The sequence below is a fragment of the Strix aluco genome, chromosome 16 (assembly GCF_031877795.1).
Source record: "Strix aluco isolate bStrAlu1 chromosome 16, bStrAlu1.hap1, whole genome shotgun sequence".
Lineage (NCBI taxonomy): Eukaryota > Metazoa > Chordata > Aves > Strigiformes > Strigidae > Strix > Strix aluco.
Genome location: NC_133946.1, coordinates 11,280,387 through 11,306,351, shown reverse-complemented (window position 1 = coordinate 11,306,351; position 25,965 = coordinate 11,280,387). Strand labels below are relative to the sequence as shown.

At 62.8% G+C, this 25,965-nt stretch overlaps 5 protein-coding genes across 13 annotated transcripts; 1 reads left to right on the top strand and 4 right to left on the bottom strand.

Moving 5' to 3' along the window:
• The first annotated feature begins 183 nt into the window (after nt 1–183).
• NDUFV1 (NADH:ubiquinone oxidoreductase core subunit V1) lies at nt 184–2,651 on the top strand. The gene is made up of 10 exons (XM_074842145.1): nt 184–342; nt 439–521; nt 600–770; nt 851–1,034; nt 1,124–1,313; nt 1,476–1,688; nt 1,774–1,940; nt 2,014–2,095; nt 2,188–2,333; nt 2,426–2,651. The coding sequence occupies exons 1-10, from the start codon at nt 289–291 to the stop codon at nt 2,507–2,509; spliced, it is 1,374 nt and encodes a 457-aa protein (XP_074698246.1). The 5' UTR covers nt 184–288; the 3' UTR covers nt 2,510–2,651.
• Nucleotides 2,652–2,894: 243 nt separating this feature from the next.
• NUDT8 (nudix hydrolase 8) lies at nt 2,895–4,477 on the bottom strand. The gene is made up of 4 exons (XM_074842184.1): nt 4,245–4,477; nt 4,033–4,165; nt 3,496–3,573; nt 2,895–3,359 (listed from the first exon to the last, which is right to left on the bottom strand). Exons 1-4 carry the CDS (start codon nt 4,460–4,462, stop codon nt 3,129–3,131), a joined length of 660 nt encoding a protein of 219 aa, XP_074698285.1. The 5' UTR covers nt 4,463–4,477; the 3' UTR covers nt 2,895–3,128.
• Nucleotides 4,478–5,565: 1,088 nt separating this feature from the next.
• MTCH2 (mitochondrial carrier 2) lies at nt 5,566–8,979 on the bottom strand. The gene is made up of 13 exons (XM_074842166.1): nt 8,841–8,979; nt 8,669–8,753; nt 8,429–8,535; nt 8,228–8,254; nt 8,009–8,062; nt 7,832–7,889; nt 7,653–7,704; nt 7,495–7,554; nt 6,938–7,031; nt 6,721–6,768; nt 6,280–6,347; nt 5,914–5,989; nt 5,566–5,768 (listed from the first exon to the last, which is right to left on the bottom strand). The coding sequence occupies exons 1-13, from the start codon at nt 8,925–8,927 to the stop codon at nt 5,682–5,684; spliced, it is 903 nt and encodes a 300-aa protein (XP_074698267.1). The 5' UTR covers nt 8,928–8,979; the 3' UTR covers nt 5,566–5,681.
• A 102-nt stretch (nt 8,980–9,081) lies between these two features.
• Nucleotides 9,082–13,127, bottom strand: AGBL2 (AGBL carboxypeptidase 2). Of its 6 annotated transcripts, XM_074842107.1 has the most exons (10): nt 12,818–13,127; nt 12,445–12,657; nt 12,248–12,355; nt 12,013–12,163; nt 11,155–11,928; nt 10,914–11,070; nt 10,675–10,801; nt 10,469–10,566; nt 10,276–10,385; nt 9,082–10,200 (listed from the first exon to the last, which is right to left on the bottom strand). In XM_074842107.1, exons 1-10 carry the CDS (start codon nt 13,125–13,127, stop codon nt 9,435–9,437), a joined length of 2,814 nt encoding a protein of 937 aa, XP_074698208.1. In that variant the 3' UTR covers nt 9,082–9,434. The 6 variants fall into 6 exon arrangements, with proteins under 6 accessions (XP_074698208.1, XP_074698207.1, XP_074698205.1 ...); XM_074842106.1 differs by having other exon boundaries at nt 9,082–9,815; nt 9,930–10,200; nt 10,469–10,801; nt 12,013–12,355; XM_074842104.1 differs by having other exon boundaries at nt 12,013–12,355.
• A 255-nt stretch (nt 13,128–13,382) lies between these two features.
• FNBP4 (formin binding protein 4) lies at nt 13,383–25,867 on the bottom strand. 4 transcript variants are annotated; one of them, XM_074842108.1, is made up of 17 exons: nt 25,648–25,867; nt 25,362–25,442; nt 23,955–24,091; nt 23,580–23,772; nt 22,797–22,947; nt 22,589–22,712; nt 22,001–22,339; nt 21,414–21,624; nt 19,394–19,512; nt 16,819–16,923; nt 16,393–16,526; nt 15,970–16,067; nt 15,232–15,410; nt 14,582–14,821; nt 13,959–14,474; nt 13,714–13,871; nt 13,383–13,577 (listed from the first exon to the last, which is right to left on the bottom strand). In XM_074842108.1, the coding sequence occupies exons 1-17, from the start codon at nt 25,769–25,771 to the stop codon at nt 13,487–13,489; spliced, it is 3,000 nt and encodes a 999-aa protein (XP_074698209.1). In that variant the 5' UTR covers nt 25,772–25,867; the 3' UTR covers nt 13,383–13,486. The 4 variants fall into 4 exon arrangements, with proteins under 4 accessions (XP_074698209.1, XP_074698210.1, XP_074698211.1 ...); XM_074842109.1 differs by having other exon boundaries at nt 22,589–22,709; XM_074842110.1 differs by lacking the exon at nt 15,970–16,067 and having other exon boundaries at nt 14,582–14,904.
• Between the last annotated feature and the right edge of the window lie 98 nt (nt 25,868–25,965).

Sequence of the window (25,965 nt, the reverse complement as noted above, 5' to 3'; positions counted from 1 at the left end):
GCGGGGGCCTCCGGTTTCAGCTGCCGAAACCCGACCCGCGCCCGGGCACGGGGCACGTGGCAGCGCGGGCGCGGCGCCAGCCTGGCCACGCCCCCTCGGTGGGGACACGCCCATCCCGCGCTACGTCCCGCCCACCCCCGCCGCCGTGTGACTACGCCCCGCCCTCCGCCATGGCTCCGCGCGGTGGCGTCGGTGTTGCGCGGCGCTCGCCGCTGACGTCACGGCCGGCGCGACGCTGCAGGGGCGCCTGAAGGTGACGGTGGTCCCGGTGCCGGTGGCCACCCCGTCATGGCTGCCCGGCAGCTGCTGGCGCTGCGGCGCCTGCCCGCCGCCTCCTTCTCGGTGAGCGGGGACGTGAGGGGGGAGCGCTGGGGCGATCCGGGATGGGTCCGTCCGGTACACCGGTATTACCGATGCTGAGTCCGTGTCTCCCCGCAGACGGCGCCCAAGAAGACGCAGTTCGGGTCGCTGCGGGACGAGGACCGGATCTTCACCAACCTCTACGGGCGGCACGACTGGAGGTGAGTAACCGGGGGCGGGGCAGCGGGTGGGTCCCGGTGCGGCCCGTCCCGGTGCTACCGGCAGAGCCCTGCCCGCAGGCTGCAGGGCGCCCTGCGCCGCGGAGACTGGTACAAGACGAAGGAGATCCTGCTCAAGGGGGTGGACTGGATCCTCGGCGAGATCAAGGCCTCAGGGCTGCGTGGCCGCGGCGGTGCTGGTTTCCCCACCGGCCTCAAATGGAGCTTCATGAACAAGCCCCCGGATGGCAGGTGAGACCGGTACCGGCACCGCTGCAGCCCCCTTCCCTGTGGGGAGCCTGGCTGTGATGGTGCCTGCCCACCCCCCCCAGGCCAAAGTACCTGGTGGTAAACGCAGATGAGGGGGAGCCAGGCACCTGTAAGGACCGGGAGATCATGCGCCACGACCCCCACAAGCTGGTGGAGGGGTGCCTGGTGGCAGGGCGCGCCATGGGCGCCCGCGCCGCCTACATCTACATCCGCGGTGAGTTCTACAATGAGGCCTCCAACCTGCAGGTGAGCGGCAGGGATGGTGGGGGGGACAGGGGACACCCTACTATTGGGAAGAGGGAACCCCCAGACCCACTCGCCCCTCTCTGCTGCAGGTAGCCATCCGGGAAGCCTACGAGGCTGGGCTGCTGGGGCAGGATGCCTGTGGCTCGGGGTACGCCTTCGATGTGTTCGTGGTGCGGGGAGCTGGAGCCTACATTTGTGGCGAGGAGACGGCCCTGATTGAGTCCATCGAGGGCAAGCAGGGCAAGCCGCGCCTGAAGCCCCCCTTCCCCGCCGACGTGGGTATGTCCCCGGTTCTCCCAGCTCTTGGCAACACGAGCCTTAATTTCTAGCTGTCGCTTGAGAGTGGGACAAAATGGCGGTGACCGGACAAAACCAGTTGTCCCAAGGCTGCCATCCTGCTGCGGGGATGAAGCAGCTGGTGAGAGCTCCTACTGCTTCCAGGTGTCTTCGGGTGCCCCACCACGGTGGCTAACGTGGAGACAGTGGCCGTGGCCCCCACTATCTGCCGGCGGGGGGGCACCTGGTTCGCTGGCTTCGGGCGGGAACGCAACTCGGGGACGAAACTCTTCAACATCTCTGGTCATGTCAACAACCCCTGCACCGTGGAGGAGGAGATGTCAGTGCCACTGAAGGAGCTCATCGAGAAACATGCTGGTGAGCGCCACAGGCCGCCCCGATGCACCACACCGGGTCGGCGCTGGGCCTAGCTCAGCCCGTGCTGTCCCCCTCTCTCTGGCAGGCGGTGTCCGTGGGGGCTGGGACAACCTGCTGGCTGTCATCCCGGGGGGCTCTTCCACACCGCTGCTCCCCAAATCGGTGTGTGAGACCGTGCTGATGGACTTCGATTCCCTGGTGCAGGCGCAGAGCGGGCTTGGCACAGCCGCTGTCATTGTCATGGACAAATCGGTAAGGGAGGAGCCCCCCTCCCCGGCCCCCCCCTGTGCCATGGCAGGGTCCTCACCCTCCTCTCCCTCCCCAGACTGACGTCGTTAAAGCCATCGCTCGCCTCATCGAGTTTTACAAGCATGAGAGCTGCGGGCAGTGCACCCCGTGCCGAGAAGGTGAGCAGGGATTGGGGGGAATGTGGGGTGAGGAGGGAAGTTGGCGGGGGGGGGCACACTGTGGGTCCCTGACGGCTTTCCCATCCCCGCAGGTGTCGACTGGATGAACAAGGTCATGGCGCGGTTCGTGCAGGGCAATGCGCAGGCAGCCGAGATTGACGCGCTGTGGGAGATCAGCAAACAGATCGAGGGCCACACCATCTGCGCCCTAGGCGACGGCGCGGCCTGGCCTGTGCAGGTGGGGGGGGATTTGGGGCTGGTGGGAGGGTGTTTGGGGGTGGTGGGCAGCTTTTCCCCACCCCGTTAACCTATCTGCTTTGCTCTGCGCAGGGCCTCATCCGCCATTTCCGTCCTGAGCTGGAGGAGAGGATGCGGCGCTACGGGGAGGTCAAAGCCCGAGCGGCCTCAGCGTGAGGAGCCAGCAACAGAGCAAGGGCTGCTGGTGGCAGTGGCCCTGCCGTTTCCTGCTGGAGGGGGGCTTCTTGGGGGTGGGGGGCTTCTCGCAGCAGGTTCTGGGGCTGCGTTGAGGGGTCCTCATTAAACGCTGCTGTGCTGACGGGCTCCTCTTTGCTGGAGAGGGGCAGGAGCAAGTGGCAGATAGAAAATGGTGGGAAGGAACGGTCGCGGTGGGGGGTGGCTCTGGGTCCTGTGTCCCTGGAAGCAGGGGATCCCCAGGGATCAGGGGGATCCCTAGGGATTGGGGGATCACGCAGCCACGGTCTGGATCCCCCCAGAGGGGGGATCGTGGCTTTTCATGAGACCCCACGCTCCATGACTTGGAGGCTGTGGCACAAGTGGATCCAAACGTTGCTTTTTTTTTACTCAATCACAGCGGGTGACATCACCCATAGGCAGCAGTACCAACAGCGAGGGGGTCGGTGTAGTTTCCCCACCGCAGCCCCTTCCTTGCCTGTGTGGCGAGGCTGGGCTACAGGCAGATGAAAACAAGCTGGGGAGAGCTCCGCCTGTACACACACCCCCCCCCCCCCCCCCCAAAAAAAAGAGGCTGGGAGCCACCCTGTCCCCTCCCGCGTCAGACCGTGGAGCTGCGGCGTGGCGCGTGGGTTTTCAGGCGATAGTGGTCAGGTGCCAGCAGCTCCAGGGTGAGCTCGGTGATGATGGCCGTCAGCCCCCACACCTTGTGGGGGCCGTTGAGGAAGACGGGCAGGGTGTAGCTGTAGCGGCCGGCAGTGCGGAAGTGGGTGTAGCCCTGGTTCTCCTCCCGCAGGAGGTGAGCCAGGGGCATGGTGAAGACCTCCTCCACCTGCCAATACAGGCGGCAAGGGGGTGACCGAGACTGTCAGTGTCACCGAGGAAGGGGGTGACTGGGACTGTTGGTGTCACCGGGAAAGGGGTTGAGCATCCCAGGGAGGGGACGCGGCCGGTGCGGGGTCACCCACCTCATCGGGGTTGGGGGTCAGCGTCAAGTCCTCCAGGGGCCCCAGGTTGGCCACCACGGGGGCCACCATCTGTCCCTGCTGGGAGGTGTATCAGACAGGGACAGGGTGACAACCCCTCCCTAGAGTATCACCCGCCCACCTTAACCCCCAGACATCCATTGCCTGTCACCCAACAGGCCTGCAGCCAGCGCCCTGTGTCCTTGTCCCCTCAAACCCTTGTCACCCATGTCCCTGTCCCCCTGAACCCTTGTCACCCGTGTCCTTGGCCCCTCAAACCCTTGTCACCCATGTCTCTGTCCCCCTGAACCTTTGTCACCCATGTCGCTGTCCCCCTGAACCCTTGTCACTCATGTCCTTGGTCCCTCAAACCCTTGTCACCCGTGTCCCTGTCCCCCAGTTGTCCTTGTCATCCGTGTCTCTGTCCCCCTGAACCCTTGTCACCCGTGTCCCTGCTACCCTGCCCTTGTGTCCTGGGTGTCCCCAGCCACTCCGCTCCCCCCCCCCCCGCCGCGTCCCCCTGTCCTTGTCACCCGGTACCAGGTCGGGCAGCGCCCGTAGCTGTCCCCAGACGCTCGGGGGTCCCAGCGCCAGCCCCAGCTCCTCCCGCGTTTCCCGCAGCGCCGTGGCCACCGAGTCACCGTCCCCCGGATCCCGCCGCCCCCCGGGGAAACTGCAAGAGACAATAGCACCGTCATGGCGGGGGGGAAGGGGGGGTGTCGGTCCCGGTACTCTCTCCCTGCCGCCGGTACCTGACGTCACCGCTGTGGGGCCCGCCCAGGCGGCGGGAGCGCAGCGTGAAGAGCAGCGCGGGGCGGCCCCGCACCGAGCACAGCGGCACCAGCACCGCCGCCGCCGCCGCGGCCGCCGTCCCCCGCCGCCCCCCCGCCGCCAGCCGCGCCCGGCACCGCCGCTCGCTCCCGCTGCTCAACAACCCCCCCCCGCCGCCGCCCGTCCCCGGCTCCGCCATGACGCTGGCCCTGGAGAGGGGCGGGGGGGGGGGGGGAAGGACATCCGGGACCGACCGCCCCCGGCTCCGCCTACAACGGCTGTGGGACGGCCCCGCCCGGGGCGCAACGCCTCCGCCGGGTGTGCAACCCTCTCCCTGGGTGGGCAACCACCTCTGCTGGGTGGGCAACCTACCCCCAAAGGGTGTGCAAGCCCGGCTCCAACCATGCAACTCTTTTGCTGGGTGTGCAACAACCCCATCAGGTGTGCAACCACCCCTGCCAGGTGTGCAAGCCCAGCTCCAGCCATGCAACCCTTTTGCTGGGTGTGCAACAGCCCCCACCAGGTGTGCAACAACCACACCGAGTGTGGAACAACCCCTGGCAGGTGTGCAACCCACCACCCAGCTTTGTACCCTCCCACATGTGCAATAACCTCTTGTCTGGGTGTGCAGCCCTCCCACCAGGTGTGTGACCCCCTCTCCAGCTGTGCAACCCTCCTGCAGGGTGTGCAAGCACCTTCCCCCCCAGGTGCACAACCCTGTCCCTGGGTGTGCAACCACCCCGCCGCGTGTGCAACCCCTCGCCCCCCTCTTTTCACAGCCCAGCCATGTCACCATCCCTCCCCCTGTCATCAGCCGCCTGTCCCCTCATGCCCGGAGGTGCTGTGACACCCCCATGGGTGCTGCGCCCAGAAACCGCCGACGCTGGGATCGATCTGATCTCCACCCCCACTGCTACAGCCCCGAGAGGGAGGGGAAACTGAGGCACGCCCGACTGCGGTCTCCTCCCAGGGCTCTGCCACCACTCCACAATTAGCCACAGCCATTAACAAGCCACCTCCAACCCCACCCAGGCTGGCGGCAGCCCCTCAGCTAGTTGGACTGTGACACTGGTACAACCGGTCTTTAAAAGAAGGGGGGACAGAAGGACAGCTGGGATGATGGCTCGTGGGACGGATCCAGTGTGCTGTGTTGGGGTCGAGTGAAGAACAGGGAATACAGGGAATATGTAGGGAATACAGGGACATTGCTAAGGTGGTTGGATCGGGGAAGGAATGCTGGACAAGGGCCAGCAACCCCCAGGAAGCCCCCAGCCCCACGACAGACACTCTCAGACGTCCACGTTCATCTCTCAGCATTAAATGATTTTAAAAAAACTGTATAGAAATCACCACTCTCTCATAATTCTTTGTCTGCAGAGCCCCACATCGGCTTCACAACTCCCCTCTTGGCTCCAGCTTCAGCGAAACCTCCTCTCCTCCCACACGTATCGCTTCCCTGCGGGCACCTTGCGGAAAAACAGGCTGTTCCCTCGGCTCATGTTGCCCTGGAAGTGGGAAGATGGCGACCGGAGGGTGAGTCAGGGCTACCCCGAGCCCCGCTGCAGCCCGCCCCAAACCCCACAGGCCTCCCACCCGCCTTTTCTCGGTGGCCAGGCGGCATCCCGGCACTGCCTGGCTACGGCTACTTACCTCCCTGTGTAGCTGACCCCAGCAGTCCAGCCAGGAGGAGTAGGTGGGTGCGTAGGGTAGGAGGCCCCCGGCCAGCCTGGGGGAGGGAGAGGAGACCCACGGGGAATTATTTCCACCCAGGGCCAAGCTGGTGGGGTAGGACCCATCCCCTCCGCAGCTCCGCGCTGGGCTGAACCCCAAAATGGCCCTTTCAAGGCCAGGCTCCCCCCCACCGCAGTGCTACCACTGAGGGATCAACCCCAGCAGGAGTTTAAAACCTTGTTGCTAACCGGGAGCTGATCAGGCGCAGAGGAACACGGTTGTTACGCACAGAAGGACACGGTTGTCACCCACACCAGCCCTGCCCCGGGGCGGCTGCAGACTCACCCGCAGTTATTAACAGCCATCAGGTTGGAGACCAGCACGAAGGGGTAGGTCAGCATGCTGGCGAAAAACTGCAAGGGAGAGCAGGGCTGGTCGGCAGCGGCCCCTGCAGGGATCTCCCCTGGGAGAGAACGAACCCCAAAAAGATACCCAGGGAACCCCCAGGAGGATGCCCTTTCCCGCAGGCTTCACACGGGGCCAGGCTCCGCGGAGGAAAGGCCAAAGCCGTAAGCCCACGGGCACGCAGGGTCCCGCATCTCCTCCCCGGAGTATTCCCTCCCCTGCGGGCTGATCCTTCCGGAGCATCCCAGCAGCTGCAGGACAGGCAGGATTACAGGGACACACCGTTTCCCCAGGGAAAGAGGATTCAATTCTCTTCTCCCTGCCCGCAGGTCACGCATGTGGGTGTACACACACACGTGCGCGCACGTGGGCTGTACTCACTCCAGTGACCGCCTGTGAGTAGCTCTTCATCTCAGTCATAGTTGAGACCTGTGGGAGAAAAAAAAAGAGTCATCTTCAACCCCCTCCAGAGCCATGCTGCCACCCCAAAGTGTGACCCTGGACTGTCCCTTGAGCCTCCCCTGTCCTTCAGCGCCATCAGTGTCACCATGCCTCCCCCAGCACCCGCCCCCCCCCAAACAGGGCACGGAGCCCGTACCCCGTTTTCCAGCGCGTACGTGTTGATGAGGTAGGCCAGCATGTTGCAGAGCCAGAGTGAAAGGATGTCCCCAAGGAGCCGGGGGATGAGGCCGCTGAAAGAAAAGAGGCAACGGGAACATGAGCCCAGGGCAGACCCGGATCCGGCCGTGCGGAGAGACAGGGAAAAGCCGTTTGGGAGCGGCTGTTCCTCCAAAGGGGGAACCCCTGGCTCTGGGAATGGGGATGCTCAAAGGCTGACAGAGAGGAGCTGCTAGGGGGACCCAAAACACCCCCCAGCCGGTGCTTCCAGAGAATGGCTACTAAATCTTTGCTCTTTTTTAATGTCCCCAGGCACTAGATGTCACCCACACAACCCAAGGCCGGTGGCTATAAGGTGGCAGCTTGCCGGATCAGCGCCAGGAAGCCCCCCAGGGAGGGGAGAACAGGAAACTGTGCACCCCGAGGCCAGCGCAGAGCAGAGCTGCAGCGACGGAGCGAGGAGCAACACCCGCGGATTTTGGAGAGACACCCCACTGTGCCCCCTCCCGCCCCAAGATGCCGGTTATCAACACTTACGCGAAGAAGCCCAGGACACCCTCTTCTCGGTAAATAGTGGCGAAGGCGCTTAGTGTCCCACTGCGGCGGGGATGAAGAGGAGAGCGTGGTCAGAGGGGGCACCCCACAGACAGGCAGCCCCCCCTCACTGCAGCAGCCCCAGCCCCCCCACCCCATACCTGTACTTGGTCTCGCGGCCAATGAACTGCACCATGCAGCGCAGGGTGATCACTGCGGGCAGAGACAGGCAGCGTGGGGGTCAGGGAGGGACATGGGGACGTTCCAGGGTGTCACCCGGGTCCCTGGGCCCACACACCGGCTATGGGGTGGCGTGGGGGGGGGTCGGGGGGGCACCTACCGTGAAAGGGGTGGGTGATGAGCGTGGCGGCAGAGCGAGCGACCATCTCTCGGGAGGTCTGGGGAGAAATAGGGTGTCAGGGGGAGGGGGAAGCAGAGAGCCCGGCGGTGCTGGTGTTGTACCGAGCTCCTCTCCCACCTGAGTGGACCCCAGCACCCTCCTCCTCCTTTTCCTCACCTCCTTAAGGACCTGCTCCAGCGAGGACACGGGCTCCTTCTTGCTGGCTCCTGGCTGGAGAGAGAAAGAAGCATCAGGGGGGGAACAGCCCCCCAAAAGGCCCTGCTCCCTCCCCAGCACCCGCAGCTGCGGGGGCAGACGGGAAGGAGGGAGTGAGAGGGGAAAGGAAGGAGAGATGGCGAGGGAGGATTCACCAGGGGGAAGCAGCCTCACACTTACCTCAGCTTGCTCGGCCTCCTGGTACCGCTGGGGAGCAAAGGGCAGGGTCAGTGCAGCCATGGAGAACAGGGGAGGCTCTGCCAGTGCCAGCCCCACCGAAGCAGCGTGACACGGGGTCTTTGCGTCCCCAGCTCCCAGCGGCAGAGCCCCCCGCCACCACCCCTGGACGTGTCCCTGTGTGTTTGTGTCCCCCCCCCGTACCTGCAGCACTTTGCTGTGCACGACGGTGCCGATGGCGCTGGAGCAGAGGCGGGGGGTGAGGCCCTTGAAGAGTCCCGCTCTTCCATCGACCTTCACGATGTGCTTGGCTGGGGACAGCGGGGACCCGTTCAGGCCACACAGGACCGTCCCCCTCGGTTTTCCATGGGGGATCCCCACGGAACCAGCGGCCCCGCGGGGCGGGGGGGACACAGGGAAATCGCACCGCCGGGGCAGACTCACCGTAAGCAAAGAGGCCGGGCAGTTGGTAGACCTGGCGCCCGAAAATGTTCCTCCCCAGGGTGGGCGGCAGCGGCTCGTAGCCCACCTGCGGCGGGAACAGGCAGCCTGCAGCCGGTACCGGGCCCGGTGCCGCCCCCCCCGCAACTCACCGTTACCGGCCCCCCCCCCTTACCTGCACCAGCACCTTCACGTACATGAGGGGCTGCGAGAGCACGGTCAGCCCCGAGCCCAGCAGCACCTGCGAGGCCGCGTCTGCCATGGTGCCGCCCCGGCGTCACGGCCCAGAAGGACACCGCCGCCGCTTCCGCTTCCGCTCCCCGGTACTTCCGGCGCGCCCTCAGGCCACTTCCGGCCAGAAGGGTGAGTCCCGGCTGGGTCGCCGTGGCAACGAAGGGGCGGCGGGGGGGCTGGGGGGTCCGTCACCGTGGCGACGGGGCCCGAGGCGTCACTGCGGCCTGCAGGGCCTGAGGTGTCGCCATGGTAACAGGGCCTGCGGCACCAGTGGGGCCTGAGGCCTCTCTGTGGCCTGCAGGCCTGATGTGATGTCATGGTAAGGGGGCCTGAGGTGACATCATGGCAACAGGGCCTGACATAACACCATGGTGAGAGAGCCTGCAGGGCCTGAGGCACTGCCATGGTGGCAGGGCCTGGGTGGCAACAGCCTCTGGGCAGGCTGGAGGGCTGGGGGCCACGGGGAAGCCCCTGGGCAGCGACGGCACGATGAAAACAGGCGTCACCACACAGAGGCCTGGCCACGGCACTGCCTTTAATCCCGAGCACAGGCGCAGCAGCGTGCGGCAGTGGCGGATGGCCAGGACCTGCTGGGGCCAGTGAGGCGGGGCCGGACCCTGTGCCTACGGGCAGCAGCTGCCTGCCCTCCCGGCTGCTCGCGCCGCTGCTGCAACAGCCCCATTTCAGCTCCCGGGGCTGTATCCTGCGAGGAATCACCAGTGACACGGGGGTGGTGGGTGCTCAGCGGTGACTGGCAGTGCGACGCTGCACTTGTGCCACTGTCTGGCTGAGATATCACCACGGCGGGGTGGTGGCCATCTCCCTCTCCCGCTGCGCAGGCAAAGGTCACACCACAGCCAGCTCCAGGCTTCTCTCCTGCCACGCTGCTTCCCCTCCGGGTGCCAGGGACAGGCGGCTTAAGGGTCACAGAAGAGGGGTTATACCCGCTAGGACAGCACCGGGGACAAGTGTCCCTGCAGGACTGTCCCCTCTGAGACAGGGTGGACCGTGCTGGTGGGCCCAGGCTCACCGGGACGCTGGCATGGCTCTGGCAGAGAGTGTTTGTCTGGCGCAGGGCATTCCTCGCTCTCCGGCTCCGCAGCCGCTTCCTCCTCGGTTGCTCCAGCTGTGCCGGATGGCAAAACGGTGCCGGGGCGTCTGCACCCCTGACACCTCGCACCTCCCTGGCGCTTTGTCCCTTCTGCCCCGAAAATGGCGGCACCCGGGGACTCACCGGCTGGGCTGGCCCGTGGAGGGGAGCCGGGGGCCCGTCGGACACGGAGCTGTCGGAGCCGCTGGTGCTGTGTGGGGGAGACAACCACCTGCAGCCCCCACCGGCGCTGCAGGGTCAGCGGGGCAGTGTGGCTGGGTCATACCTGGACTCAAGCTCCGAAGGGGAGACATTGCTCCAGCCGCTGCCAGATCCCAGCTCCCGGCCTAGCCGCTGCCGCAGCAGCACATCCACCTCCACCAGGCACTGCTGGAACTGCGGGATGGAGCCAGCGTCACCGCAGCCTCCCTCTAGCACCGGGACTGGCCTGGGTGCTGCAGTCCGGGCTGCCGGCCCACCTTGGCTGGATCGGGGTCACAGAAGTCGAGCAGGGTGTCGCAGAGGTGGTAGCCCAGTGCCTTGAGATCCTCCACAGTGAAGTGCGAGTTCCTCCCGCCTGGAGGGGACAAGGGACAACAAAACAAGCGGCAGCATCCCAACGCGGGGACTGCCCGCCCACCAGCACCCCCGACACCGGCATCCCTGGCCAGCGGCAGCGCCTCACCCAGCGTGGAGCCCCCGAAAGCTGCCTCCAGCGTGTAGCTGTTGGAGACGCCCATGCGCCACATGACGACCCTGCCCGTCCCCGCTTTGCTCTTCTGCACCTTAAACTTGCAACTGGGGAAGGAGAACTGGGGCCGGCCCTGGGGTCAGCACATCCCCCCGCCAGGACGCCCCGCATCACCGTCTGGTGTCACCATGAAGCGCGGCGAAGACGCCGTTCCCCGGCTCTGAGCGTCCCACCTTGTCAGGGGTATTTTTGCTCAGCATCAGGGGGAAGACGCGCTGGTGCAGCCGCAGTCCAGCCCCGCCGCCGTCACAGCCGTACATGAAGACGTTGTTCTTCCGGCTGTGCCCATGGAAGTCGCAGTACAGCACCACCTCCCGCTCCGCCAGCACCCTGCGTGCATCAAGATAAGGCCACTGGCACCGCCACGGGAGTGGCACCGTCCTGCCGGCTCCCCGTCACCCCCCGCCACCTCACCTCTCGACCATAGCCCGCAGGTGCCACACGCCAGGGAAGGAGCCGCGGAGCGCCGTGCCGTAAGCCCTGTTGGGGTCACGGCCAGCCAAGGAGCAGCGGGAGTTGCCCACCACCACCCCATCAGGGTTGAGCATGGGCACCACCTTGAAGACAAAGAGCCGGCGCAGGAGCCAGGCATCGGGGTGGGCGCTGAGGAGGAAATCGAGGAAACCCCGCATGGCCCAGGAGCCACCGCTCTCCCCAGGGTGCACGCGGGCGCTCAGCACCACCACCCGCTTGGCCGCCGCTGCGCCGGCCGGGCTGGTGATGGTCAGCAAGTAGACGGTGTTGCCGGCCAAGCTGCGGCACAGCGCCCGCACCGCACAGTACTGCGAGCGCACCGGGTCGCCCGCCAGTGCCCGCAGGTAGCGCTGCAGGTCGGAGTAGGTGTAGGGGTAGGAGTGAGCAAAGAAGCAGGTATCGCCGTCGTGGGGGAAACGTGTTGTCCAGGAAAGGCAGAAGGCAGCCGGTTCCTCCCCGCCACCACCACCCTGGTAGTAGCGGATGTCGGTGCCGACGCGGCGCCAGCCAATGCCGCGGCTCTGGGCGTCCTGCTGGGAGTAGAGCAGTGGGCGCATGCCCTTGCCGTAGAGGCTCTTGGGCTTCGCCAGGTTGGCAATGGTGAAGCGGTAGAGAGGTTCTCGCCGGGTGTTTTGGACGCGGAAATAGAACCATTGGGTGTGCTTGGCAGTGTACAGGTCCGGCCGCAGCGTCAGCACGTACTCGTAGGGGCCCCTGCACGGTGGGACGGGCCATGCTCTGGCTCCCGGCCTCACCGCTGCCCCCTCCTTGTCCCCCCCTCCCTGGCCCTTTTCTTACACCTTGACAGCTTTTTGGAGGTTGCCGCTCTCGAAGCGCGATTCGAAGAGCAGTGTGGTGTCCTGGGGCCCCTCTAAGGCGGCTGCTGGTGAGGAGAGGGGCCCCGGGGCCCCCCCAACCCGAGCGCGGGTGAAACAGAAGCCTCGGGGTGCTGCGGGGGGAAGCCCAGAGGGACAGTGATGGGGGTCTGGGGAGGCCAAGGGGGCACCCAGGGGTGCTGCCCGCTCCCTGCTACCTGGGCGGAGGTGGTAGACGACAGTGCCCAGCTCCTCGCCAAGGGGGGCCGGGGCCTGCTTGGGGCCCGCAGGCTGGCAGAAGGGCTCTGGTTCAGGAGGGACCCACTCTGGGGGGGGAGGCACAAATGGGTGCTCTGGGCAGGGTCGGGGGCTGGCGCAGGGGGCAGGCAGGGGGCCAGCCGGAGCGCTCCCTCACCAATGTGCTCCATCGTCTCCTTGATGACCTCACACTCGATGGGCCAGCGGGGAGCGGGTGGGGGGCCCCGCACCAAGGGGAGGGCGAAGAGACCCCGTGGCTCTCCCGGGGACCCACGGTGCCGCGCTGAGGGGGCCGACGTGCGCTGGTGGGGGGCTGGCTCCAGCCCCCCAGGAAGATCAGGAGGGGCTGCAGAGGGGTTCCAGTGCACTCCTGCCTCCAACCGAGATGTGGGAGAGGTCAGGTTGGGGTGGGGACACCCCCCAAAAGCACCCACCCCTCCAAAGCAGGGGAAGGCTCCCCCACCCCATGCTCTCGTTGCCAAGAGGAGGCAGCTCCCAGTGCTGGGGGGGGGCTACGGGGTCTCACTCACGGCTCAACTCCTGCCCAGGACCCCACAGGCAGCCGGGGTCGGGGTGCTGCTCGGAGGGGCCCGCCAGGGCCGCAGGGGTCTTCTGTCCCCCCATCTTCTGGCCTTGGGGAGAGCAGTGCTGCAGCCCAAAGGGGGCGGGGGGGCACCGGGGGGTGCCACGTCGCCGTAGCCAGGGCTCACCTTGGAAGTAGCCATAGTAGCGCAGGTGGCTGCGCATGAAGCTGTCGTAGGGCTCGGGGAACAGCCCCCCGTCAAACCCCCCCAGTCCCCCCTCCCCAAGGTGGGCAGGGGGGTGCCCCGAGGGCCGCATGGCTGCCAGAGGTCCGGCAGGACCCTTCTCTGGTCCCGGTCAGAGGCAGGACGCGGTCGCTGAGCGACCGGCGGGGAGGGACGGGGCGGTCCCAGAGCGGAGCTGGGAAAGGAGCCAGAGGGATTTTGCCATCCTGGCGGACACCCAGAGCAGCAGGGCCACAAAGGGCCACACCGGCATCAGCCCGCCAGCCCCAAACAGCCTCCCGTGGCCACGGCAGGGACCGGGAGAGCCCCTGCTCAACCAGACAGCACGTCCCAAACTGCTACAATTTATTGGACAATGGTCAAGTGAAGGGCTCTGAACTGTACATCTGTAAAAAAAAAACCAAAACAAAAACAAAAAAGGTGCAGCGCGGCTCATGTGCTTGACGCGGTTTTCCTCCGCTTCAGCCGCGCTCGCCAGTCCTCTGGCAGCGCCTCGAAGTTGGCATTCCTCTCCGCCATGCCACTGCGGGGACAAAACAGGGCCTCAGGTGTGGGTCTCCCCCCTCTCTGCCTTCGCAGGAGACAAAGGAAACGTGTCCACCTCCCCGCCCCAGGCTGCGGAACCGGGGGCAGCCCCCAACTCTTCCAGGATCCGTTACCTCATCAGCTGCTGCTGTTTCCACTCTTCGATGCGCCGCTGGGCTGTGGTTTCCCGATCCTCCTCGCTGGAGCTGGAGTTCTCCTCCTCGTCCAGCTCCCGCTGGATGCTCTGCCACTTCTTCACCAGCGACGGCATCTTCGTCTTCCCCTTCTTACCCTGCGCCAGAAACGCCAAAAGTGAAGGGCGGTTGACATGGGAGGAAACTCCCCCCAACCCTGCAGTGGCGCCGAAGCACCCGCTTACCTTGTCCTTCCGCCCTTTCCTCGGCTTCTCCTTCTCCGGCGGTGGCGGCGCCTTGGGGACGGGCGGCGGGGGCGTCTGGGGGGGCGGCGGGGGTGGCGGCGGCGGCTGCTCGGCAGTGCCAGTGGCAGGCAGGGCTCCCCGCGCCGGCGCAGCGGCCAGGCCGACGGGCGCGGCACACTCCGAGTAGCTCATGACGGAAGAGGTGGCGGGCGCCGGCACGCCCAGGTAACCTGATTGCAGGCCCATTGCCGCGGGCTGAGGGCCGGCGTGGCCCGGCGCGATGCGGAGGTTGGGGCGGCCCTGGATCTCGCCCTGCAGGCGCTGGCGAGGCCTCAGGGAGGCGAGGGGCATGGCCGAAGGCTGGTACTTGCCGGTGGCCATCAGGGGCTGGCTGTAGATGACGGGGCAGCTGCCGATGGTGGCTGTTCGCTGCAGCAGCCCCGGGTTCATCTCCACCGCTTTCCTCTTCTGCGGTTTGGCGGAGAGCAGCGGCGTCGGGCTTGGTTCGACGGCGCCCTGGGAAGAGCGCGCAGACGTCAGTGCCAAGCTGGGAGGAGGGACATGGCCCCAAGGGTCGCCCCGCCTCCGCGCACCGAGACTGGCTTCGCCCGGCCACCGCTCACCTGGCTGCTGCTGCTGCTGCTGGCAGCGGGGCGCAGGAGAGGCTTCAGGGGAGCGTCTTCCTCCGTTCCTGGGGCGGGTGGCTCCTCGCCCCCCTCATCTTCCATCTCCACTTCCTGGATCTCACCATCTTCTCCGGGTGGTGGCGGCGGCGGGGGCGGCGGCGGGGGCGAGTCTGGGGGAGGCGGAGGCGGCGGAGGCATTTCCAAAGGCAAGGGAGGTTGGAGGACCGGGACAGAGGACTGAAGCAGAGTCCAAAATGGAGTGAGCGGCATGAGAGACGTAGCAGGAACTTGGCCTGAGAAGGATTCTTTACAAAGGGAGCCTGAAGAATACATATTGACACAGGCTTGAAAACCCACGCTACGGACCGCGCTGCCTGCTCCTGCCCGCTGCCTCCCTGCCAGGCCTTGCCTGGGAGCGGGCAGGCAGAGCTCAGGCCACGGGCTCGACCGACGACCTGCATGCCGCCTTCCCCGGCACCGCCATGCCGAAAACCGCTGGGGACAGCTCAGGTGCAGCGCCCAAACCACTGCCCGGGGAGGGACTGGCGCTGCTGCCTGCTCTAGCGCTCGGCAAGGCCCCATAACACACCACTCTGGGGCTGGGACTCCCCCCAAAACCGCAGCAATCCCCCCCCACATCACCGTACCTGCGGTGCGCTCGGCGGGGTCCCCTGCGCGCTCTCCTTTGTCTTTTGGAGGTGGTTTAGGAGGACCGTCGGCTTTTCTGTCGGTGGTTTGCTGTCCCTCCTCTTCGTCCTCCCCGTCGGGGAACTCCCATTGCGACTCTCCTGAGCGCTCGTTAACATAGAAATAGCGTCTATGCTCCCTAAATCACAAGAAAGAGAAGGAGGCTTTAGATTCCCTCCCCCGCCACCGACACTCCGAGGCGGGCCTGCCCACGACAGCGGTGCGCTCTCGCAGGGAAGACCCTCGGCAGCAGGGCTGCCGCTCTCCCAAACGCCACAAACAACTTTGAGGACAGAGGCAGGAGAGACCCGAGCCGGCTCGCTCAAAGCTATTTGCATTGCTGGCTGCATGAACGTCGCCCTGAGCCCCCCGCTCCGAGGGAGGGGAGGGCTGAGAAAGCAGGCCAGCGCGCAGCAGAGCGACGTCTCTCGCTAGCATCGGGACTTTCAGCCGACGCCTTGGCTGAAAAGTCGCCCTCCAAGAAGAGGCACCGGGGAACAGCCCAATGGAGAGAAGCGGCTGCCCCCCTACCCCGTGGTGCGCGGAGGTCGCTTTTATGATACTCTTGGTGTCAAACACACAGTGAATGCTAGAGAGAGGGAGCGGATCTGGGAGCTGAAAAACAAAAGAGCAAAGATTTCAAACAAAGGAAAATTAATCAAGAAAGCCAAATAGACAAAGAAATGTTTGGGTCTGACCTGCTGGCAGGAGACAGAAATCTTGTTCTTCGTTCCGTCGATGAGTTGAAGTTTGTCCTTTGTCAGAGCTGTTGGTCAGAAGAGGTGATCCAGAGATCCTGCAAAGTTCACAGAGCTCTCGCATGCGCGACCCCCCAGGCCCGCCCTCCACAGCGCTTTACACTCGCGAGAGTGAAAACCAGCTCTGTCCGATCAGGGAATCAGCTCCGTCTCAAAGCACTGAGCACTCCGTTTGGATCCTCCAGTTTGGTGGTCGGCCCAAACTCTGCGAGTGCCGGACGTTTCTCTGCCTGCCCAGCACTGCTAACAGAAGCTGCTCTCAGTCTCCGAGAGGGACGGCGCCAACGTCGTCGGGTGGTGATGGTCACAAATCATGTCTGAGATGTCAGAGATGAAAGGTGAGAAAGGTAGGAGAGCGCGTACCTGTCCCAGTGGCAGGACCAGCCTTTAGGGGTGGCGTTTATTTCGTATTGTTTTAGCTGTTCGGCTGCGTCTTGGAGTTTGCGTTTGAGGTAGTTTCCATTGAGAGCACCTTCTCGCCAGTCTGCAATGCGGGTCTAGAGGGCAAGAACCGGGGGGGGAAAGCCGTTGAGGGAGGCTGCAAGCGGCTCTCGGGACAGGACTCGAGCTGCGGGAGGCTCCCTTACGGCACGGGGCTCGGGGGGGAAGACACCGCCTCTGCGCAAAGCCATGCTCTCCCCCCGCCGAGGAAGGGCCCTGCAGGAGCGCGGTTGTGGCGCTGCTGCCACGAGGTTCACGCAGCACCGGCCCTCGGCGCTCGAACGGCGGACAGTATTTGTTATCCGCTTCAGAACAGAAGGCCGGAGCGAGGGACGAAGGCTCGGTTACCTCTGTCTGCAACAGCAACATGTGGAAGTTGGAGATAGATTGTCTGTTGATGCCCAGGAACTCCAATTTACTAGTCAGAGTATTTGCCAGCTCTCCGATCTGAAACTGCCAGGGAGAAAGGGGAGAATAAGGAGCCACCCTCCGGTAGCGGCACCGGGGGCTGCGGCCCCGCGGCTCGAGGCCTTCCCCGGCAAACGAGACTCGGGACCGCCTGCGGCCCCTCCGCCGTGCCACCCTGAACGTCAGCGCCTGTCACCCCCTCCGTTAAACCCCGCTACCTCCTGTGCCCCAGGGACGGGGTCGCTGCGGGATGGCAGGACCAGGCCTCCTCTGGAGCCGCCGGCAAACCCCAACTCCTCGCCCTGCTCCCGCTCCCGGCCCCCTGGGCGCAATCACAGCTCCACCCCAGCCCAAGGAGGGTGCGGGCTCGGGTCCGCTTCAGCGCCCGGCTCTGGAGTTACAGCAGAGCAATCGCCAGGGCGGAAAGCATTAAATCTAATCCTTCAATCACTTCCCAAAGGAAATGGGCCGGGATATAATTTCAGGCTTTATAAATCATTGCTTTCCGGAGGAACTAGTTGGAAAGCGCAGGAGAGGGGCGACAGCTCTGGATTTACTCCTGAGCAGAGACAGGATCTATGTATGTTAAGATTCAGGCCAGCCCACAGCGACCGCCGTTCCTTGATCCTGGTGTCCCGTGGGAGCAAAAACTCCAAGTGGGGCACTGCCCGGGGCCACGGGGACCCCCACGTCCATCCTCCCACCTGCAGCGACTGCAGGAAAGCAGCTACAAGCCAGGAAACAATCAGGAGCGGGAACGGGGTGGATGCCTGCAAGCGGCACCACCACTGCTTTAAGGAGGGCTCTAAAAATGTTGTCTTTTTTTTTTTTTTTCCCTTTTGCTCTTCAGAAGAGGCTTTGGAAGGTCCCCAAAGCCAACAACGCAGAGTCTGTCTCCAGAGGAGGACGGGCCAGACAGACAAACAGCACTAGAGAAACCCGAAGCGGGGAAATGAATTCCCGCGTTTTAACGTGGCTACGGAGAAGCCAGGGAAGATCCCACAGCAGAGGGTGACTTCGCAGCAGAGGGCCCAGCGGATCTCCTGCAAACCAGAGAGCCGGCAGAAGAGAGATTACCCCAAATCGATGAAGCAAACGGTACCAATTACCCGAGGAGACGGCATTCCTCCAACCTCTAAAGGGATCCCGCGTGGGAAAGCACCACGCTACAGCACGCAGTCCGTCACAGCGCACCGCCAGGACCAGGAGGAGAGGGATGGCAAACGGGCTGGCTTAAAAGGCTTTCGGTAGCCATCTGGGGTGCGGCAGGCACGAGTGTGGTCCTGCTGCAGGCTTTTTTTTTTTTTTACTTTTTTTTTTAAATAAATTAAGTTTTAAAAAAATCAGACAAGCCTCATGTAGATGCTATACTGAGGGAGGCTCCGGTTTTGGGCAAGGAATGTCGCATCTCACAACTCTGTTAAGAGTTCTTTTATGGGAGAGATGCTAAATCCGTCAGGAGGACAATAACGAAGCCCTTTCACGCTGGAAAAATGATGAAGCAGTAGGAAATGAGGGCAGGGCCTGAGGTCAGCTCTCACTGCGGGTTCCCACCGGGGTTCTACCGCGAGCTGTCGATTCCCCATCCGTAAACCATCTGGCCCAGGGAGGTGTCAACGGTTGCTAACGAAACCAAATTGCTCAGGAGCCAAATTATCTCCTGGTAACGAGCGAGCGGGGAATTAAAAGGACAAATAGAAAAGATCTCCCCTACCACTCAGCATAACTGTCACCCAGAGCCTGTAGCTCTGTGTGTCACTACTGTGGGTCAGGAAGGGGCTCTGGGAATCCTTCAGCCGCAGCCAGAAAGAGCAAACCAAGGCTCGGAAGAGAAAATATCAGCACAATACTGAAGAAATCCCCAGGGCTTCCCCCATTTCTAACAATGTGGGGCTTCCCCAAAAATCTAACAACTTCAAAAAGGAACGCTGGGTGAGGGGCAGAAGGACAGGTACCGGCAGCCTCCAGACACAGAGAGATTATGAACGAGGAGTCTTCAGCCTGGAAACAGGACGACTGAACGGGCACGTGCCAGAGGACTGAAATATTGTTATTGGTGAAAAGAAAGTCAAGACAAAAGTGTTCATGCTCTCTCAGGACAAGACCCAGGGCTCAGTCTTTATGCCCCCCACAACTCCCCCCCGCCCCCCCTTTTCTTTTTTTTTTTTTTTAAAACGCTTTCAAGCCTTTGCTGCTGGCTCCTGCCAGAGGCAGGACACGGGGCAGCAGAGCTGCTGGCCTAATCCTGCATGGCTGTTCTTTCACAAGGCCAGGACGAGCTGCTCTTGCAGCCGCGCCGGGATCTGAGCTTTAGAGCTGCAGCAGGCCCCTGGCGCCGTCCCATCGGCAGCGCGGGAGGTGGCCAAGGCCGCTCCAGCCAGTCCGAACCCACAGCCCAAAGCTCAGATGTCCCCAGTGCCCGGCAGCGTCTCCGGGGCAGAGGCCGAGCGCCCGGCCACATCCCTCGCGCGAGCTGGGGCGGATCTCACCGACAGGCATCTCTGCGTCTCCGTACCTTTAGGTCCTGCTCCTCCTCTTCTATTTTTGGTGCCCCCTGGGCTTTTGCTTTCTCCTGGGGCTCCTCAGACTCTGCCTCTTTGTCTGAATTCGCATCAGCTGCTTCTGTGCTCGTCGCTGCGGGAGAAGAAATGACAGGTCAGCCCTTCTCCCACTGCCGCCACGGTGCTGCCGACAGCCAGCTGGAGACACCGTGCCAGGGAACCGAAGCCACTGCAGGAGAGGGCAGGGAAAGAGCCGGGGCCTCTTTCCTACAGGAGCCAGCGACCAGAGCCTGAAATTAAAAAGGAAAGAGGTCACTGCCTTTCTGTTTTGATGGGGAGGATCCTTCCGGAAGAACAGCGCGGGAAGCGCTGCTACTGCACAAGGGCAGGGAGGAGGAAGGGTCCGGAGCACAGGGGTGGAAGGAAGCATGGGGAGAGCTAACTAACCGCTAGGCAGGCAATGGTTAAACTCTGGCGGTTTAATACTTTGTCAAGAAAAGGGATCAGGTATTAAATAAGTTGAGACAATTCTCAAAGACTGAAGAGCTCCCAAAAAGTTGTCAAAGACCGTAAGGTTTTGCCTCTGCCGCATCACAGGACAACTGCGACTAATTCACTGTCCGAGCAACAAATTCCAGGGAGAGAAGTTTTGTGAGGGCTCGTGGTGGGGGAAAAACCCACATTCCTGGAGTGGCCTCAAGGGCAGGACAGTTCCCTCAGGCACCCTTCAGCAGCAGGGGCTCAGCTGTACATGAGTTATTTCAGAGCTCCTGTTCCCCAGGGAAGCAGGAAACCAGGACTGCCGGGAGGAGCTGGCTCCAGGGATGTGGCGAGCCACAAGGGAAAACTCTGCAGAAAAACCACCCTGGACGAACAGCGTCACTGATTTACCACCAGACCTGCCACCCACATCACACTTCTACCTGAAGCAGACATGTGTTTTGGGGCAGGCACTCTTTTGGGGCTGGCACCGTCCCCCACTTCAGCAGGACACAGCCCACTCCGGGCTCAGGGTGCTTTTGTACCCTTTTTTTTTTTTTTCCTGGGAAAAGCAGTTGTGTCTCATTCAGGCAGTGTTCTGCACCACAGGGCTTGCCTCCCTCCTCGTGCCGGGCAGGGACCGGCATATCTGGGAGCACCGGGGCTGCCGGGCACAGGTCACTCTCCCAAACACAGGGGCCAGCATGTTTCGGGGAGCGCGGGAGGGTCAGGAGAGGCAGCGACACGCGGGCTGTCATGGAGCACCACCAGTCACAACCATGCTGTTTCCCCAAGGCAATAAATTTATATGACGCTCTGCAATGTCCGCTGAACTGCTCTTAGTTTATATTTGACAACAGCCTCTGAAAAACCACAGGAAAGCAAAGCCCCGACAGGAACACGAGCTCTGCCAAGGGGCTGTTGTCGCTCAAGTGATGTGTCCTGAGACACACGTGGCATCAGACAGCCCTTCTGCAAACCAGGTCTGCCCGCAGCAAACTCCTGCCTTACGTTCCCTACGCACCAAGCGCAGAGCCGGAGCGGCTCTTGGGGAACTCCTGTCTCAAATTTGGTGACTGTCAGCCAGCGGCTCAGAAACCGCGCTTGGAAAGAGGAAGGGAACAGTTCCCCGTGTGCCACGGTTCGGATTTGTAACGGTGGGAGGAAAGCGGAAGGTGGCAGGGCGTGAAAAAGCCATTATCGCACTTCTGTGTTCCCTCCCCTGATAAAGCCTCAAGTACGGGCACTCTATTTTCCTGATGAGCGCTGGACATAAACACTCTCCTGTTTATTTTCTTTAATTACAGGATAAAGGAGAGAGCTTGGCAGAGCGTCAGCTTACTCCCACGCGATGCCCCGAGCCAGCGAGACTGCTCGGCTGCTTGTGACAGTGGTGACAGCCGCCCGGCACACGTACCTCACCGCCCGGCCCGGCTCCTCTACGCGTCGCGTGGGGGTCCCCGCACATCTTCGGGGAAAGGAGCCCCCGGCGGGAGAGGGCTGCGGCTTTTCCAAACACCCGCTCCTCCCTCCAAAGGGAGTTTTTCCAATTACCTGCTTCTCCCGCTTCCGGGCTCTCCCGGCCCGTTTTGCTGGAGCCTCGACTCGCTGATTCGGGGCTGGCAGCTCCGACAAACAGTTTCCATTTCCCTCGTTTAGAGGCCAGCCTGCGCGTTGCATCCTGCGAGGCCGACTGGCTCCCGTCGGAGAGCGGGCTGGAGCCCGAAATGCTGCCGTCGCCTTCCTCCAAGGCCCGCAGCTCCGCCTGCCGAGAGATGCGACAGTGAGCGGCGCTTCAGGGACCTGAGCCTGCCCTGAAGAGCAGCCGCGGCTCCAAGTCACCTGTGAGAGACTCTCGCATTAGGGCACTGCATTCACAAAGACAGAGCCAGGAGTTTGCCAACAGCTGCTGGATCGCCAGCAGAGCCTCCGCATGAAGCTGCGGCTGATCAGCGCCCAGATCTATACAGGGCCCGGATCTATATGGGGCCCAAGCCTGTATAGGAGCAGCACAGGGGGTGCGAGGTCACTCTCCCAAAGAAGGCAGGACAGAGACACAAACTGCTGCTCCCGGTTTCTTTCCAGCTATTCCCTGGCTGTACGTGCAGCCTCGTTTCTGTGATAAAAATGTTTCCCCTTACCTTCTTTCTCTCCAGCACCATCTCCAGCTCGAGGGTGTCTTGCTCCTCCTCTTCCTCAGCGCTCTCCCCTGACTGTACCACACTGCAGAGATCCTCCTGCAGCGTGTCTTCCAGGGGATCCCGGCTGGGCTCCGGCTCTTCGGGGGCAGCCGCCGTCTCTTCTGCTTTCGCCTCCTCTTCTGAGGGCAGCTCAACCTCCTCTTTACAAATCACCTTCCTCCTCCAGCGCTCCTCTTCCTCTTTCACCACATCAGGCAGGAGCGGTGCCAGGAGGGCCGCAGCCACCCCTTTCTTCTCCTCCTCACTGTTGGAGAGCGCCTGCACACCTTCGTTCACTTCCTGCAGGCCAAGCCTTGCGTGAGTTTTCCAGCAGTGGCCGCAGCTCCCTGCCCCCTCCTACCAACCCTCCACCTCCCCCCAGCAGCGAAGGAGCCCACAGAGGAAGGAGCCCGGGTGGCCCTGTGCTCCCAGGGCCCCTCTCTGGGCTGTGAACAGAGCGGAGTAACACACCCGCTGCCCAGGAAGCCCAAAGAGGTGCCTACAAGCCCTGTGGCAACCAAAACCCAGTGTTTGGCCCATCTGACTGACCTTCTTCACCTCCCTCTTGGTGAGGTTGGCCCCACGGCCGATGGTGCCCGGGGCAGCCCCCTTCTCCTGGGGGTACAGCTCAGCAGCTGCCACGAAGCTGCCGTTGGCACCTGCCACGGTGCTGCTGAGGAAGAGGAGAAGGAGTGAAGGGCAGGGTGGGGGATAACTTCCCTGGGCTTGCCCTTGCGGGGCTGGGGCTCTCACCCACCTGTGCTGGTAGTGCTGCAGGCCCTGAACCTGCGTCGCTAGGTACTGCGGCAGCTCCCAGGTCACCTCGTTGCTCTGGGTGTTCCAGTAATAGTAGCAGCCAGTGTTCTCGTCCCACACCTCCTGCCAGTCGCCCATCTCCAGCTCTCCCACTGACGGGGGGGACATGACAAGGACAGGCTGTCACCCAGGGGACACAGGGAGCCCAGGTACGTCACCCACGGGGACATGCAAAGCCCGTGTGTCATCCACGGAGCATGTGGAGTCTGTGTCCGTCACCCAGGGGACACACGGAGTCCGTGTCTGTCACCCACAGGGTCGCATGGAGCCTGTGTGTCACCCATGGGGCATATGGAGCCTGTGACCATCACCCAGGGGACACATAGAGCCCATGTCTGTAACCCACAGGGACACGCAAAGCCTGTGTGTCACCCACAGGGCATGTGGAGCCCGTGTCCATCACCCACAGGGGCACTGGGAGTCCATGTCTGTCACCCATGGGGACAGGCAAAGCCTGTGTGTCACCCACAGGGCACATGGAGCATGCATCCATCACCCACGGAGGCACATAGAGCCCATGTCTGTCACGCAGGGGACACACAGAGCCTGTGTGTCACCCATAGGGTGCACCAAGCCCGCGTCCCCCCACCAACCAGATCGGTTCCCCAGGCCATTGTCACCCCCCTTTTACCAGGGGCAGCCATTTGTCACCTCCCTCAGCTCCCTTTCACGAGCAAAGTGGGGGGCAGCAGACCCCCCCACCCAAGCAGGGCGAGGCGCTCACCTCCTGCCAGTGAGCACTGTGTGTCGTACTGCCACTCCGGGGCCGGCGCAGCGCCCGCGCCGTTGGTGGTGCTTGAGGACTGGCTCCCCGAGTCCTTGGGCTCGGGGCGGGGAGGCGTGGGGGGTGGTGCGGAGGAGGAGGAGGAGGAAGTGGGCTCAGCAGGCTGCGGAGGAGCCGTGATGGCATCGATCTCCTGGAAAAACAACATCCCGACATCAACTTCAAATCCCACAGGGGGGCAAAAGCAGAATCAAAAAGCGCTTACAGGCAGAGAACGATGTTTCAGATGGTGAAACTACCGTCTTTCCACCTCCCCCCCACCTTCCTCCCAAGGGGAAACTCCCGCCCACCCGCGCTCCCCAGAGCCGCACTAACCGCCAGGAAGTTGGCCAGCGTGCTGTCGATGTCTGCCGAGTTATTGCCATTGGCGTCCGCGGGACGGGTCGATTTCTCCAGGGTTTCGCCCTCCTCGTCGTCGCTGTCTGCGTAGGCGCCGAGCAGACACAAACCTCCTGGCCAGGCGTGGGGGGAGAGGAGGGCAGCGGAGCCTCAGTGAGACGGGAGGGGGGCAGCACATCTCACCTCAGAGCCACCACCGTGGGTGGCAGATCTGAACCCCAAACTCTGGGGGTTCCCGCTGTCACCCCACTAATCCTGCGAGGGGGGAGCGGCCCCATGAAGAGAGGCAGGGATGGTTTGGGGGGACAGGCACCCCCCACCCTGTGAGCATTCAGGGAATAAACGCCGCCCCTCCCTCTTCAAAAGATCCCTGGGGATGCCTGCTGGCCTCCAAAATCAGGGGGAACAAGCCTCCCACAACCACACTCGGAGTGGGAAATACCTTCCCTGGGGAAAAAATAAAACAAAACCAATAGAACACCAGTAGGAGAAAAAAACAATTCCCCACCTCTGAAAAAAAAAAACTGGGGGGAATATAATATCCTGCCCAAAAATCAGAGGGAGGAGTCATCGCTCCCCAAAACACCAATATTTTAATTATTAAATTATTATTCAATGTATTTAATAGCTAATAATAGGCAATCATAACAATAGATGGAGAAAAATCACCTCCTCCTCCTACCTGGCCCCGAAAAAAATACACAGGTTGGAAAAATACCTTCTAATCCAAATTTTTAAGGTAAGAAATCCTCTTCCCTTCACAAATCACTTAAGGAGGGAAGGGGGGAGCTTTCACATCATACCACCACCTCAAAAAGAGTGAATTAGGGGCAATAAACCTGCTCCCCCCCCAAAATCGGGGGGAGAATCACCCCACTCCCCCAGATAAAAAGCACTTAAACAGGGTAATCGCCCTACCCCAACAATAAATTAAAAAAATGCATTTAAGGAGCAATCACACACACGACCCAAAAAAATCAAACAAAAAAAACCTGAACAATTAAAAAAGAAACGATCAAACCCTAAAAATAAATTATTTATGAAGAAATTAATTATCCCCCCTTTAAAAAAAAAAGAAGTATTTCAAAGGGGACAATGACACCTCCTTAGAAAAGGGCTTACATGGAGACAATCATCCCCCTTTAAAAAAAAAAGCACTTAAAAAGGGAAAATCAGCCCCCTTTAAAAAAAAAAACTTAAGGAGAGGGGAACAACGGCAGCCCCCTCCAAAACCACACATTTAGGAGAAAAAAAAACCATTTTTTTTTTAGGAATACCAGATGGTGGGGGATACTCCTCCCTAAAAAAACCAGGGGGGGCACCCCCCTAATTATTTTTTCGGGGGGGTTTATAACTCGTCTCTCTCTCCGAGGGGCCTCGTACCTGTAGGCTTAACGGCGGCGGGCGCGGGGGGCGGCGGGTTGGGCGCGCTGCGAGGGGGCTCCGCCACCGCTTCGGGCTCATCTGTGAGGGAAGAACCGTTAGAAACTGGGGGAGGATGAGGCTGATGGAGACGAGGATGGGGGGCACCGCCTCGCCTCCCCCGGTCCCGGTCCCGTCACTAGGCCGCAGCGCTACGAGGAGGCCGCGCTGAGGCCTCCACAAGGCCGCGCCCCGCCAACAAAGCGCCCCCCCCCCTTCACCTCCCGCCATCCCCTTCCGCCGTTACCCGGCTCGGAGCCCGAGTCGGCCCCTTCAGCCGGCGGAACCGCCGCCTCGTCCCGGCGGGGGCCAGGAGGGGAGAGCTGGAGGATGGGCCGGCGGCCCGGCGCGGCGCGGGATTTCTTCCCCATGGCGGTGGCGGCCGGAGGCGGCGGGAGCGGCGCCTCAGGGCTGCGGCCGCGCCTGCGCGGTAGGGGGCGGGAGAGGCGGGGCTACTGCGTGCTGCGTCATGACGCTGAGGGGGTGGGGCGTAGCGGAAGTTCCGCCCCCCACCCCCGGCTGGGAGCGTCGCCCCGCCCCTCGGGCTTAGAGCTGCCGCCGATCT

Bases quoted from the DNA above. Each gene is read 5' to 3' on its own strand.
- NUDT8 (XM_074842184.1), bottom strand. From the start codon at position 4,462: ATGGCGGAGCCGGGGACGGGCGGCGGCGGGGGGGGGTTGTTGAGCAGC. The intron at 4,166-4,244 runs GTACCGGCGGCA...TGTCTCTTGCAG, and splicing joins CCCCACAGCGGTGACGTCAG to TTTCCCCGGGGGGCGGCGGG. The intron at 3,360-3,495 runs GTGGGTGACCCC...CTGTATTGGCAG, and splicing joins TGACCCCCAACCCCGATGAG to GTGGAGGAGGTCTTCACCAT.
- NDUFV1 (XM_074842145.1), top strand. From the start codon at position 289: ATGGCTGCCCGGCAGCTGCTGGCGCTGCGGCGCCTGCCCGCCGCCTCC. The intron at 1,689-1,773 runs GTGAGCGCCACA...TCTCTCTGGCAG, and splicing joins GCTCATCGAGAAACATGCTG to GCGGTGTCCGTGGGGGCTGG. The intron at 2,096-2,187 runs GTGAGCAGGGAT...CCATCCCCGCAG, and splicing joins GTGCACCCCGTGCCGAGAAG to GTGTCGACTGGATGAACAAG.
- FNBP4 (XM_074842108.1), bottom strand. From the start codon at position 25,771: ATGGGGAAGAAATCCCGCGCCGCGCCGGGCCGCCGGCCCATCCTCCAG. The intron at 25,443-25,647 runs GTAACGGCGGAA...CTTCCCTCACAG, and splicing joins CGACTCGGGCTCCGAGCCGG to ATGAGCCCGAAGCGGTGGCG. The intron at 22,340-22,588 runs GTCAGTCAGATG...CTTGGCCTGCAG, and splicing joins CCAAGAGGGAGGTGAAGAAG to GAAGTGAACGAAGGTGTGCA.
- AGBL2 (XM_074842101.1), bottom strand. From the start codon at position 13,127: ATGCGGCCCTCGGGGCACCCCCCTGCCCACCTTGGGGAGGGGGGACTG. The intron at 12,356-12,444 runs GTGAGGGAGCGC...CTCCCCCCCCAG, and splicing joins GGAGACGATGGAGCACATTG to AGTGGGTCCCTCCTGAACCA. The intron at 10,201-10,275 runs GTATGACCCAGC...TCCCCCACACAG, and splicing joins CCTTCGGAGCTTGAGTCCAG to CACCAGCGGCTCCGACAGCT.
- MTCH2 (XM_074842166.1), bottom strand. From the start codon at position 8,927: ATGGCAGACGCGGCCTCGCAGGTGCTGCTGGGCTCGGGGCTGACCGTG. The intron at 8,255-8,428 runs GTACGGGGGGGG...TTTGCTCCCCAG, and splicing joins TGCACAGCAAAGTGCTGCAG to CGGTACCAGGAGGCCGAGCA. The intron at 7,032-7,494 runs GTAAGTGTTGAT...CTTTTCTTTCAG, and splicing joins GGTGTCCTGGGCTTCTTCGC to CGGCCTCATCCCCCGGCTCC.